Below are 13,518 nucleotides of genomic sequence, written 5' to 3'. Positions count from 1 at the left end.
TATTTGATAAGGTGTTTTCACAAACTTTGGCGCATATTATTGTGAAAGACCACACTATAATCATCGTTCAGATTGGATCACTATAACACATAGCTGCCATACAAACGGACGATCTAACTTTAGATTAAGATCATTTTATAAGAAACTCCTCTGTGAAGGGTATTATAGTTTATATTTCGTATTTTTCGCTTCATAATTTATATTTTATACTTTTTATTTTACATTTCATATTTTTAAATTTAATAAAATTTTCAAAAAGTTTAACATTTCATATTTTTAAATTTAATAAAATGTTCAAAACGCATTGGTGACTCGGTTTTATGCATACATATATACCTATCTCCCATTGATATCGAAAATCGACAAAAAACTGCTGACTTTACACCTTTGCTATGCAACATTAATTGAGCAATTAACTCTTGACTAAGTTATTTTCCTACAGGGCAACACATACACACGCCGCATATCCACACATATGCCATTAATGGCAACAACTCAGTGAGGTGGTGTTAAAAACTGTGTTTGTCGCCTTGTCTGTAAGCGCAATTTGCAAATTGGTTGACACCATTCCAACGTCAAATACTAAATTTGTGGCATGCCAGTGCCCAGTTCGACGCTAATACTCAAACACACACATACATACATTAGTACATGCAAATACACACGCCGGCATACGTGATAACAAAAGCGACTAACCAAGCAAATCGACATTTCGCATAACAATGAATGCCATAAACAGATTAACGATAACGACACACGACGACAGTAGTGTGCTGCAGCGGCAGTGGTGTGGCCACCACCAGAGTGGCACCACTCGTCCAACACACAACACAACAGCCTGGGCGCCAAGCGAATTCATTTGAATTCGTCATTAGGAATCAAATATGAAAACGACTATGAAAAATATTCTCTGACACGCACTCGATGGCGGAAGAGTTAAGTGGACTCGCTGTATGTGTGTGCATAGGCGTGTGTGTGGCTGTGCGAGTAGCGAAATTTGTAAACACATAATGACTCAATTTAGCCGCGCTATCCCATGTGACGTGCAACTCGAGCAAACGACGACAACAACCAACAACCATTAAGCAGCAACAAACAGCATGCAATCAGGCGAGTGACGAGCCAAGGGATAAGGTGAACGAAGTGCGACAACTGTGCTGGTCATTAAGTGGCATTTACGTGGAATTGTTGACGGTCCGCATGTGTGAGTGTATGCGTGCGTGTGTGTGTCGATGGCGGCGCTGAGCAGCAGACAAGGCGTAGCTGGACGGATTTCCATGTAATCAGTTTGTGTGTGATTAACACGTACGTGCCACACACACACACATATGCATATTTGCGCTAATGCGCCCGCCGACATCACGAGTGAGCGCATTTAAAATTAATATTATTTGTGTGTGTGTGGTGGCAGTGCGGGGTGGCGGTGTGTCGGCGCTTTTTATAGGGTTGTTAGTGGCCGGCTTATGAATCGTTGTGCGCTTGCGTGTGTGTGTTCACTTTTTATTGCAATGAATGGCCAAATCACATTTTTTTGCACTTCAGCAAATGAGTGCGAATCCATGTCGCGGATTACTTTGTTAAAGCGTTTGCTTTCGCTAGAATTGCAGCTGCTAACCGAAACTCCGCCGAGTCATTATGGTGCAAAAGGTGCGAGATTAATATATTGCTGGCAGACTATTAGTGCTTCGTGTGTTATTAGCTTAAATTTAGGGTCTGGGCTAACGAATAGGTTTCATAAAGTAAAGCGTACAGTTGTGCTGCTATTAGCCGCAACTGGCAAAACCTTTTTGTGGCGGTTCTCGGATATTTTTCGGAATTAGTTTGGCAAAGCTGACAGAAGTTGCTAAAAACCGTTTATAAATGTAGGCAGGATGCGGATTAATACATAAGCTTTTAATTGCTTTCTGTGAATTGCGCTAGAAATTATCCTTAGGAAATGAAGAAGAAGATGCCACTTGTCTTTTATCTATTTTGTGGTCAGACGACTTATAATAAATCCATGATCCTTACCAAAAAAATAAATATAATTATAACCTGAAAGGGTATATTATAATTGCAGGATGTTTGTTACACGCAGAAGGAAACGTCGGATACCCTATAAAATACTATACTTATATATATAACTGATCAGCGTGACGAACTGAATCGAACCACGAACTAGTCACTTAGTTTTTGAGATATCGCTATGATATTTTGCACACGTTCTTTCCTCACTAAGATGCTACTCATTTGTCGTAATCATCGGTATTGGACCCTATAACATATAGCTGCTATATAAACTGATCGATAGAACTCAAGTCTTTGCAAATAAAACTTGTTTAGTTGACAAAATATTTTCACAAAATTTGGCTCAGATTATTTTCCAAGATAACACTGCCACAGTAGAAAGAATTGTTTTGAAAAACTCTGTTAGGAAGCAAACGAAGACCTCTGGGGAACATCACACAAAATCTGTAAAATTCAAAAATAAGTCACAACAACCCAAAAACCGTTTTTTATGAAGAATGCCGTCGAAACTTTGTTTCTAAAACACCTTATTCATTTTGCTATGCCACGAACCGAAGTCGTAGAGCCAACACTGCTAATTAGTGAAGAAGAAATATTGGCCATAAATTAAAAGTAGCAAACCGCCTGGATTGGATGACATACCAAACAGAGCCTTAAAGGAAGCTATGACTTTCAAACAAAAATTATTCGCAAAAATGTACAATGCGTGCATAAAAGAAGGAATATTTCCCGACCCATGGAAAGTCAAGAGATTGGTTCTATTTCCTAAACCAAAAAGGCCTCCGGAGGATCCTAATCATATCGACCTTTGCGCATGTTTGAAACAATTTTACGAAAATAGCTATTGTATGATGAGATGCTAAGGAGGCACCAACCGAAAGCCGTTAAGTTAATTGCCTACGCAGACGACCTTATTGTGGTAGCAGTGGCTAAACACCTAGATGACCTCCGGAGCAAATGCATAAACGGTCTGCGCCAATGATTCTCCTTAATGAGTTTAGAACTGGCTGAGCAAAAGTCAGAAGTCTTGCTCATAAGTGCTATAAAAGTGGAGGAAAGGAAATAGGAGCCAAAAGAGAAGAGAAAAGCTATGACAGCAGCGGTAGCAACCCTCACTCAAAGGACAGATGATATCATGACACATCACGTAACCCAAATACTAAGCGGACATGGGTGCTTTAGAAGCTACCTGTATAGATTCCAGTACGGCATTAGTCAGAACTGTCCAACGTGTCCAGAGTGCTTTGAAGACTCTAAGTATGCATTCTTTTATTTTTTTATCGCTTTTTAAGCAAAAGGGAAAAACTTAAAACTACACTCGGTGGTAGTTTTACGGTTCTCTAATGTTTTAAGCTTACACTTTTTTAGGGAGATTAGAGAACGTTGGAAAGTTTTCGAAAAAATTACACCCTACACAGGTACTTGAAGCAGAACGACCTCTAATAATCACATTCTAAAATGTATTGACGTAATTTAAGATCTAACAGGATATATTACGAGCCAAATGTCTCATAAACCGGCAAAAGACATAATTAAAACTATCCTTAAACGAGGAATAAAAAACTTCCAGCTTCGTTAAGACGGAGTATACTATATACAAGTATATTTCGGATTGTTGCAGCAGTTTATGCTGCCTTACCCATCAAGGTTTGAAATCGTTCGCATTCCTCTTCATATGTAAAACCTTATTTTCTTTTATTATAACTTCATTAAAAATCAAATTGTACAGACCTGTCGTTAGGTCACATCGATAACAAGTCTAATTCTTTGTTCTCATACAACCATTTAACAAAAACTACCAAATTTCATAATTCCTTTTGGTAAATATACAAGTATGTACATATTCTACGCGAGCTGATATTTTATAAGAACTAAAAAAAGAATGGAGTCAACGGATCGCTCATGCAACAAGTGGCAAGCAAAGCAATCGCAATCAAGTTACTTCCCAGCAACAAACACAGCGCTCAGAGTACATCGTTGAGTAAGTAAGCGCTTGTGCGCAGATCTAAAAATTTGATAAATCGCTAGACGCGATCGAAGCGATAAATTATTACGCCATCGATTGTTATGGCAGTGGAAGTCGGCGCAACGCGCAACAAGTGGGCAGATTAAGACGGCAAAAGGGTAGGAAGGAAGCGAATAAAAAATTCGACGTTTTTAATTGAAAAGTGAAGAGCAAAAATAAATGCGCGCAATGAGAAAGATGAGATAACCGTCGATCGAATAGTTAGCGGACAAAAAAGAGGTAGGCCTATCTGATAGCCGCTACACGAAAGCGAAGCTAGCGCCAATGTGCCGCTCGCATAAATCCTCATTTCACAATAAATTGCTGTTGAGACAGCAAAAATGCGAAACCCACCCAACGCCAGTAGTGTGGACACAGCCCACTTTTGCCTAGCAAACGGCTATTGCTATTGTTATTGCTATTGTTATAGTTATGCTATACTTTTAACATTTATAGACGGTTGATAATATATATGCGGTTAGTTAGCTTTTGCGCTGATTACTCACCAATCGATCCATCTAGCGAGTAGGCATTGCGCTGCCATGCCCACGTACATAAATCACAGGTGGTAAGTCCGTCCGCGGCGACGCCGTCATCCAGAAATGGTGGGCGTGGTGGTGGCGGTACAAAACGCCCATTCCACAAACCATTCTCGCTGCTATCGAACGCGAGCGGCGAGTCGAAAGTGTCCTCTTCGATGGCATTCGACCACCAGTCTGCATCGTCTTCGGGCAGGTAATTATTATGCGCCGCATCTGCGGCACCTAGTGGACTGAAGCTGCTGCTGACGCCGCCACCGCCACCGCCACCGCCACTGTCCGCATCCAACGTCGCTGTGGCCGCGAAGTTATTGGTGTTGGTCGAGTCGTACGGCGATTGCAGCTGATTGCCGAAAGCGGGCGCTGGTGTGGCGGTGCCGTCGTGCGACTGTTGGTGGTTGAGGTGCGTGTGATGATGCGCATTTTGCGCGTTGTTGCCGCCATCGCCACCGCCGCTGTTGCCGGATAGCGAGTCTAGACGCGAGTTCGGGAACACTGTGCGCACAGTGGTGGTGGCACCGAGAAAGATATCCGCTCCAATTGGACCGGGCAGGCGGGGAAACATTTTCCGTACGGAGCTGAGTGGTGACAGCTGTTGCCAAGCGGATTACTTTGGCAGTAGCTGTCACTGGTTGACGCTTGGCAGTTGGCGGCTATGAAGTCGCTTCACTTGTTTTTTTTTTTTATTGGTTTAGTCTATGATTAAGTGCCGCAGCTGTTGCCTTTGGGATCTGCAAGAGAGAAAGAAGTGTGGCTTGTTTGAGTTGAGAAGATTAGTGGCAAGGATTTGGTTATTTGTAAAATGTGTATATATTCGGTATGGCACTTTGGGCTTAATCAATGCAGTTGAGACAGATTTGATGATTTGTATATTGGGAGTATTACGCAGAGTTACACGTCAGCTTGATTTGCCTAAAAAGTGGTGAGAAAATTTTCAAGATTAGAAATCTGTCCGTTAGATTATTCTGTCTGAGTCTCAGGGTTAGTCTTCATGTATTAATAAATCAATATTGACTTGTTAGAATAGTTGGAATCACTTTATGTTGCTCATAAGCTCATATAAGCCAAGCAATAGCCACGCTCAAAATTTACAATTCATCTTTACAAATGTCTTTAATCAAGGCAAGCTCTTAATTTCAGAAATAGATATAGATGGTGCTGCAAATTTTACAGAGTTGCTTTGATACTTTTGGGGATAGAATTCCTTTACGTTGTTTAACAGCAAAATGAAAAATTACGTTCAATATATTTAAAAGAAGAAATTATAAATTTACTCCATAGTGAGGTCTTCCTCATATTGTAGATGACGTACCGCCACCAAAAGAAGATAAGTGTTTTGAGTAAAAGTATATACCTACTTCGAAATCTCAGAGTGAGTTCTGAAATTGTCCAGAACTCCAATGTAAGCCAATATTCCTTCTCCAACTTCACATCAAAGACGGTTTACTGGTCCAACTTCTGACTTCAGCGACAAACCTCAGGTGAACTGTAGTACCTATGTCTTTGATACAGTCCTCAATGTGCTTTAAGTGCTCGATACCGTAACCAGTTTAAGTTTAAATATTTGTGGTCTTGAATAACAACTACCATTCCTGCTATCCGCACCTCACGTTCCACCACTTCCCGTGGCACGTACAACAAATTTCGTGCAACTTTTTCACTTTTTACACCAATCTCCAGCAACGAGCGCTTTGCTTTCGTTCTGCGTTCAATGGCGTTAATAGGCGCGAAACACCATAAGCTCTCTCGCCGCAAATAGTGCGAGTGCCTCCGACTCGCTCGCTAGCGGTAGTTAGCCTGGTTACCTGTAGAGTGGCCGCTACGAGCGCGCACAATATGATTATATCAAGCAGCGGTTCATAATTGTGCGAATCATTGCGGCGTTTGCGGTTGGATCGAAGCGTAAAAATTCGATTTTCTCAATTCATAATTTCTACTGGTGCTCTGCTTTTGTGGTTACCACAGCGACTTGTTGCTGTTGGTGTACTCACTCCATCAGCGTTCGAGCACATAGCACTTCACTGTTTTATGACCAGAACGAATCGGTTTTTATTTGCAGCCAATATTCGTATCGCAGCCGCAAAATATTGCTACGCTGGCGCATTTCTTATGCCTCTATTGCCTCGCATTGTTGTTGTTGTTGTTCGATGCTTGTTGCGCACATTTCCTGATTTATAATTTTTTAAGACGAATCAATCACAATGATTATGATAAATGATTATGGCATTGTTGTTGTGCGCATGCGGTTATTTAGTTTGTTGTTGTATTTTCTTTTACACTTTATTGTTATTGTCTGTTGGGCGTTACACTTGCGGTTGCTTGTGCGTTCGTTTGCGCTGGCTAATGATCCAAAGCGAATATGTGTGTGTATGTAAATATGTATGTACAGCTTTTGCGGGGTTTAATGGCGCGAAAGCGTTCACTTTCACATAAAATTTGTAAGCATTTATTTGAATATTTCTCATAATTTCGTAATATGCGTTTTTTTTGGTGAGTTTTTGTTTTCATGAAGATATCAATGGCTTTTGTGCGCCGCGTGTAATTTCGTTTGATTGCAATCGATTTGTGGTGTAATCAGTAATTGATCCAATAAACCAGCTTTGTGTGTGACCTCAATTGAAATAAAAAGTTGGCAAGAAAAAAAATTTGTTATGATCTCATTTCGGTTTGGTTAGAGTGTGCTAAGGATACTTTTTAGGTGTCTTTTGTCAAACCCATAACAGTATCTGCATGGTGTGAGTGAACATTTTGTTGTTGGATATAAGAGTTACTTTGTGGTCTAGTAATGTTATAGAATCTGTACTACATTACAAAATAATTTGCTTATACACGGGTTCTTAAGAGTAACCTCCTTTCTCAAAATCGGTAAGGTTATTAAAATTAAGCCTCCATGACGAAACCGCTCGACTTCGTTAGAATGTTACATAACTGCTTCTCTGGCTGGGTTTCAGCAACTAAATTATATGAAGTTACAATGTACCAAATATATAGACCTAGAAGTTTAAGATAAAATCTATTGTGTCGTGACAAAGAGTAAAAATAATTAATATTTTTGAGACGCTATCATGGGAGAACATAACTTCGGTTCAGATCATTATGTACATAGGTTACGCGGTTTTAAGTCACACAAAGAAGGTTCTTCACCAAAACGAGAAATTTTAACAGAGTGCCATTACTACTGAGAGCAGAAGAGAGGACTAATCATCACTCTCTTCTGCTCTCAGAGAGTGCTCTTTTATAAGCAATTGAAAAAACCGTTCATTTGAGTTTTGTTTTATGGTAGTCTCACCTTAAAGGCTTACACCTTAAATCCAAAAGCTTGTGGGTCAAAAATGTGTCAGTTTTTGTCCTGAATGAATACAGAATATCTGATTTGGGATAAATTTGGTTCCAGTGAGAGACCGTTATATGTCACATAAGTAGTAGACGTAGAGTACGAACCTGATGCTGATTGAAAATTTGAGATTTTGGTTATCGTCGTATTTATTATGAAAATTCAGGCGTGGGATGAACATAAAATAATTTAGTTACAGATAATAATCCCGTAATTCATGTACAAGAGTTTTTGAAATGTGAAATGGAACTCCTTGAAGCTTGGTAGTATATAACTTAGGCGAATCTAGTGAATAGGCTGGAATAGACATAAGCCACTTTGAGAAATTTTTGATAGACTCAAAGCTCTTCGTCAATTTATTAGGGAGGCTAAGTAGGTAAGATGGATTTCTGATAAAGCCCCTAGACCCTTAGCAGTCTCATTGTGTAATCCTATCACTCTAATACGCTTTCTTTAAAACACCCTCTGGTCTTGTTAGAGTTCATCAATTAAAAAACTTTAATCTATGTAACTTCTCAGACACTGTCGAGAAACCCGGAACCAATAGTTGTGATTATTTTGCCAAACAAAGTCATACATTCTCATAGAAGGTGTTCTTTACTAACTTCTCCACCAACTTTTCGACAACTTCTGCGTTAATTATTGTATGATATGCCCTCTCTATCAATAAGACAGCGACCTGTTAGCATCCTACTAGAGTTCTTACGTTATTCTCTTTGAATTTCAATGGCTTACATGTTTATTCTTTAATGGCTGTGATCTCCGCTTGAAAGACACTGTAGTAATCTGGTAGTCGAAAGGCGATTCTGGTGCATAATTTTGTTGAAAATACACAACCTCAAATTCGACTGTCCTATTTGGACCCATCTGTGTAGATAATTAATTCTCTGTCTTTGACCACTTCATCCCTAAACCACTCCTTTTTGGAAGAGAAGGCAATATAGGGGACCGCATTTAAGAATACTTCTAAAGGAAGGAAGGTTAAGAAATTCTGTGGTATTGGGTACAGACGTTAACTTGCTAATTATACGAGTATTAGAAGCCTCTTTTTATATATTTTTTATAGGGAGGATTTGTTCAGTTTGAGAATTTACATGCTTTCAATATACCCAAATGATGTTGTTTTGTTTCTTATCTTGGAGTTTTGGGCACAGGACAACAAATGGCTAGCGTTCATAGCTGTCCAGGTAACATCCTTCGTTATCTTTGGTGCAAGAATTAGCCTTTCTATTTAACCTAAACTAACTTTAAAGGCTACAGTCAGCAAATTACAGAGTCTTTACTTTATTGGAATGTCAAAATGCGTTCTAAATAGGTCACATTTAGGTTGAAAGTATTGCCGACTTTACTTAGAAGAGTACATGATTCAATAAAATTTATTAATAATAATATTTATAAGAAAAGTTTTCAGTTTCACATGCACAAACCCAAAGAAAATTTTTTATTCGCATACTTTTTACAAAGCTCCTAAAAATGAGTTCATTCAAAAATATAAATAAATTTGCTGGCTCATATTTGCTGCCATAGTTGCTGCCACAGCCGCGGCAATCACTGGCCAAAATCTTGTTAACAAGCTTCATTAACGTCATTTTTATATAACCTGTTGATATATGGTCGCCTAAGCGCGCCAACTGACGGATCAGCCTGCCAGCCAGTCGACCCGCTAGCCACGCATGCAAATGCAGCAACCACAAACGTGGTAGGTGTCTGTGTGTTGCACGTTGCTGATTGTCGGCTTAAAAATTTACTAGCGCTCAAATACATGCTGTTAGTTTTATTGTTGTTATTAATACAAGTACACGTACAAGCTGATGGCAACTGTTTTGCATTCACCACTCGTACACGCGCTGGCAGCGGCAATTTTTCGGTGCGGCCGCCACGCGGCTTGTTGCTCTTAATGCTTGCTGATTATTTCGTTCATAAAATTGCCGCTTGCAGGAATTGTTTTATATTTTAGTCAAAATACATGTTTTTTTTGGACGAAGTCTTAATTAAAATTGGCATTTCGGTGGCGTTGATGTTTACGTTGACGTTGGCGTTGACTGTTGACTGTTGCTGCCGTAATGACGGTAATATTGTTATGGTGTACCTGTTATTGCCGGCATTTAATCGCTACACAAGAAACTAGGCGTGTGACTGATAAAAGACAGCATCAACATCAGCATCAGCGTCCGCATCTGTGTATTTAAGTGTATGTGTATGCTGCTTGTACACGCCCACGTCTGTTGATTAAGCGGCGTAACGTTTTGACTGCTTGTTGTCGGCTTTTTAGTGGCGGGTTCGCCTATTGGACTTTCTTGGTTTGGTAATATAATTTTTAAAAAGCTGCAATTTTGCTTCAAATGATCGCTTAAGCTTCCAATTTAGAGCTGGTCGTAAACATAGTATAGACTTCTTTATGCATATTGAAACTATTCAGTTGACTAGTTTACAACGTGGCTTAATGTTTCCTTGTTTTTTTTAATTATAACATCATTCAACTTAGTCGTGTGACTTTTGAGGAAGCAGAGATTTAAGTGGTTTGATTATCAGTGACTGTGGTCCATAGGACCGGCTAAGAGTCAGGTGATCTTTTCGGCTAAATAAGGTTTTCCACGGAAAGCTTATCAGAATTTTGAAAAACACATGCATAATGGAAATTCTGGCGACCGATAAATGTCACTTGAAACCATTTTGCATCGATATCGTTCTTTTAGGGCCACACAGGATACTGGTCAAAATTATTTTGTATCAAATATAATAAAAGCCGTAGCAGAAACGGTTTTACAGACCCAAGAAGCCAGTTGGATGTGACTTTTACAGCATTTCAAACTAGTCTGGGTTGCCAGGTAGCGCAAAAAAAAAAAAAAAATCCGGCAATACCATCTGATCAAATCTTACTCGGACTGATCTCTATTCGAATGAACTCTATTGTAAACTGAATCGGTATTTTTTTTAGTTTTTACTAGATTGGTACACTCTTTTTTACTGTTCGGAATCATTGAAAATGTTGCAGAAGTGCTTATACTTGCTTACTGCGAGGCACGCTCTTTAAAAGACGATAGCAAGTAAAAAGCTAAATAAAAAGTGTTTTAGAATCGACATGCATGGCATTTGAAAGATAACAGAGGAACTCAACATCTCTTATGGATTGCTTCAACACATTTTGATTCATGTTTTGGGTATGAAGTGTGTCTATGCTAGACTCGTACCAAAAGACCTGAATATTTTGCAAAAACCATGTCGATTAGAGGTCGCAAAAGATATCATTGACAACGTTGCTGAGGACCCTACATTTTTCAAATGTATTATTACTGACGCGACGTGGGCTTATTAATATGACATCGAAACTGTCCAATGAACCAGCGAATTATGCTCCTAAAATGAACAGAAACCGAAAAATCCAAAATTCGGTGAAGGCATTGAAAACTACGAGGCTTAGCTTACTTGTATTGGCTCAGAAGGGGTCTATTTTGAAGACAATACTAAAGCTTGCTATTATAATTCCCGAAAATGTTGTTTATTTTGTCAGTACGAGTCATAATCAGATGGTGTATAGAACCAGTTATTCACTGGAATGACTATAAGGTTATTGATTTTGGTTAGATTTGGATTTGAACTCCATGCATTGCATGTATTTTCGCGGAGTCTCATTCCCCGACAGCATAATTATAATGCCCTTTCCGTCAATCCAGAGACAAGCACACATTTTTTTATATCGTTGCATGTGATAAAGAGATTTCGATAAATCTTACGTTGATATTTCTGGTAGCAGTACCAGATAGTTAGCGAATTAGAAAGAGTTTGTTAAATTCATTAGGTATTTGTACTCTTAATTGGAATTACCCTCTTAAACGCCTCTCTTGGTAGACAAATGTTACCAAAGTGAGACCTGTTAGGACTATTTTCTCAATCTCTGGTTAACAGCTATCTGTCAGTTAAGTTTAGGTTAAAAAAATGGTCTTTATCGAATGAAAGAGTCTTGGTTAAGTTAACCATAACTTAAGTGACAGATGGCAGCTAACCAGATAGAAAACGGCCCTGAGGGTTTATCTCCTTATGTGCTCAAGCGAGGATACAAGAGTGGGAGTTTGGTATGGTCAATTAATATCGCAAGGTAAGGAATGATGAATTCCACAAACTTAGCCAGCTATTAAGCTTACTCTTTGAGGCATAAATGCTTGTAATTTTATCAGTTCTGACTGATCCAAAAGCTTGATGAGAACTGATTTAGAACATACATAAACACTTGTCATATGTACATATATGAGACTTATTGTAAGAAATCAAATTCACCAATTGAAAAATGAACATTCATAATTCCAAAAATCTTGTTAGATCCTCGAATATTCAACTTCTGTGCTATATAAATATGTATTTTTTCATATATTCTAAAATTACGCTTATACGAGTACCAAATTGTGAGTAATAATCGCAGTATCACTGCAAGATTTTTTATAAAGAGTGAAATTCCGCGTATTTGATGAAGGCATATTTGCTTATCTTGTATTTATTTCGCACACACCAGCCCTTTTCACCAATAACGAGCGATTTAGTCTTAACCGCAGTCGATTGAAGGTATTATTTCATGCGATTTTTTATGTGATTGTTTTTTTATCCGGCAGTGATCGTGATCACGTCTTCATCATAAGTGGTTAAGTTGGCGTTGGTTTTCAATTTCATTTTCATATCCAAGTGGGCACCGGGATTTATAGCCATATGTACCATATGTAAGTATGTACAATATAAATATATTGGTACCGCTGATCTGTTGGCCTCTGCCACACAGTGTTGCCAATAAAAGCTCAGCGTTGATTGTGTCAGAATGTGTCAGAAATGCAGACAAAGCTGCTTACAATCGCCGGCCGACATATGTACATACAAACATGCAGGGATTAATATACATACGTTGTTATGTGCAACGTTGTATCATCGTTTTGGCATTACTTATCTCGGCCAACGACGAACGTGAGCACTTTGTGGCGGAAGGAGGGAGAGGCGAGCGCCGCGTTGCATTGCCGCGCTGATGGTGGCAATTCGATGCTATTTGGCCGCTTTTGTTGCGCTCGATGTTGGCCGCGTGTTGTTGCTGCTGCTGTTGTTGTGGCCGCAACGAATTGTGCGCGACCAATTGCTGCGCATCCTTTGCGGCACAACAACAAAATGCCAGAGCAAAAAGAAACAATACTTTTTCACAGAAAATTGCTCATTTTGCTGGCTGATTGTCTTTTGCACTTTTATTGCTGCCTCCAAAGCAGCCACATAACTACATACGCGCGCCGGTGGCACGGCTAGCTGGTTGGCGGGCACTGTCAGCTTCGCGTCAGCTGAGCGCCTTGTGGTTATGCTTAGGCCGCCGATTATCTCACTTTTGATGATATTTTCAGTGATTGCCTGGCATGCAGCGCTTTTGTTTTTCGCTGATCTGCCTTCACCTTCGTCCACTGCGCGTCATCCTCTCCACTTCACCACAGCGGCAATAAGATGTGGCATGCATTTTCGTTTTCAGCTTATGGCGTGTTTAATGCCACGGCAACCCAAATGCATATGTGTGTGTGAGTGTGTGTCGGGTGTTTGTAGCTGGAACAAACACGATTTGCGCGTATGCAACATTGCTTGCCACACAAAGTCATGTGCGCTTGTGGCATATATAC

General features: G+C 39.6%; 1 protein-coding gene across 2 annotated transcripts in view; it reads right to left on the bottom strand.

Annotated features, from left to right (window-relative positions):
* LOC126761536 (uncharacterized) overlaps positions 1–13,518 on the bottom strand; it is a 337,590-nt gene that overhangs the window by 133,428 nt on the left and 190,644 nt on the right. For both annotated transcript variants that reach the window (XM_050477831.1, XM_050477832.1), the window contains exon 3: positions 4,519–5,282. In XM_050477831.1, coding sequence (XP_050333788.1) covers positions 4,519–5,116 — 598 coding nt within the window. In that variant the 5' untranslated portion in view covers positions 5,117–5,282. The remainder of the gene's footprint in view (positions 1–4,518; positions 5,283–13,518) is intronic.

The sequence above is a fragment of the Bactrocera neohumeralis genome, chromosome 6 (assembly GCF_024586455.1).
Source record: "Bactrocera neohumeralis isolate Rockhampton chromosome 6, APGP_CSIRO_Bneo_wtdbg2-racon-allhic-juicebox.fasta_v2, whole genome shotgun sequence".
Lineage (NCBI taxonomy): Eukaryota > Metazoa > Arthropoda > Insecta > Diptera > Tephritidae > Bactrocera > Bactrocera neohumeralis.
This window is presented reverse-complemented; position numbering and strand designations above follow the sequence as displayed.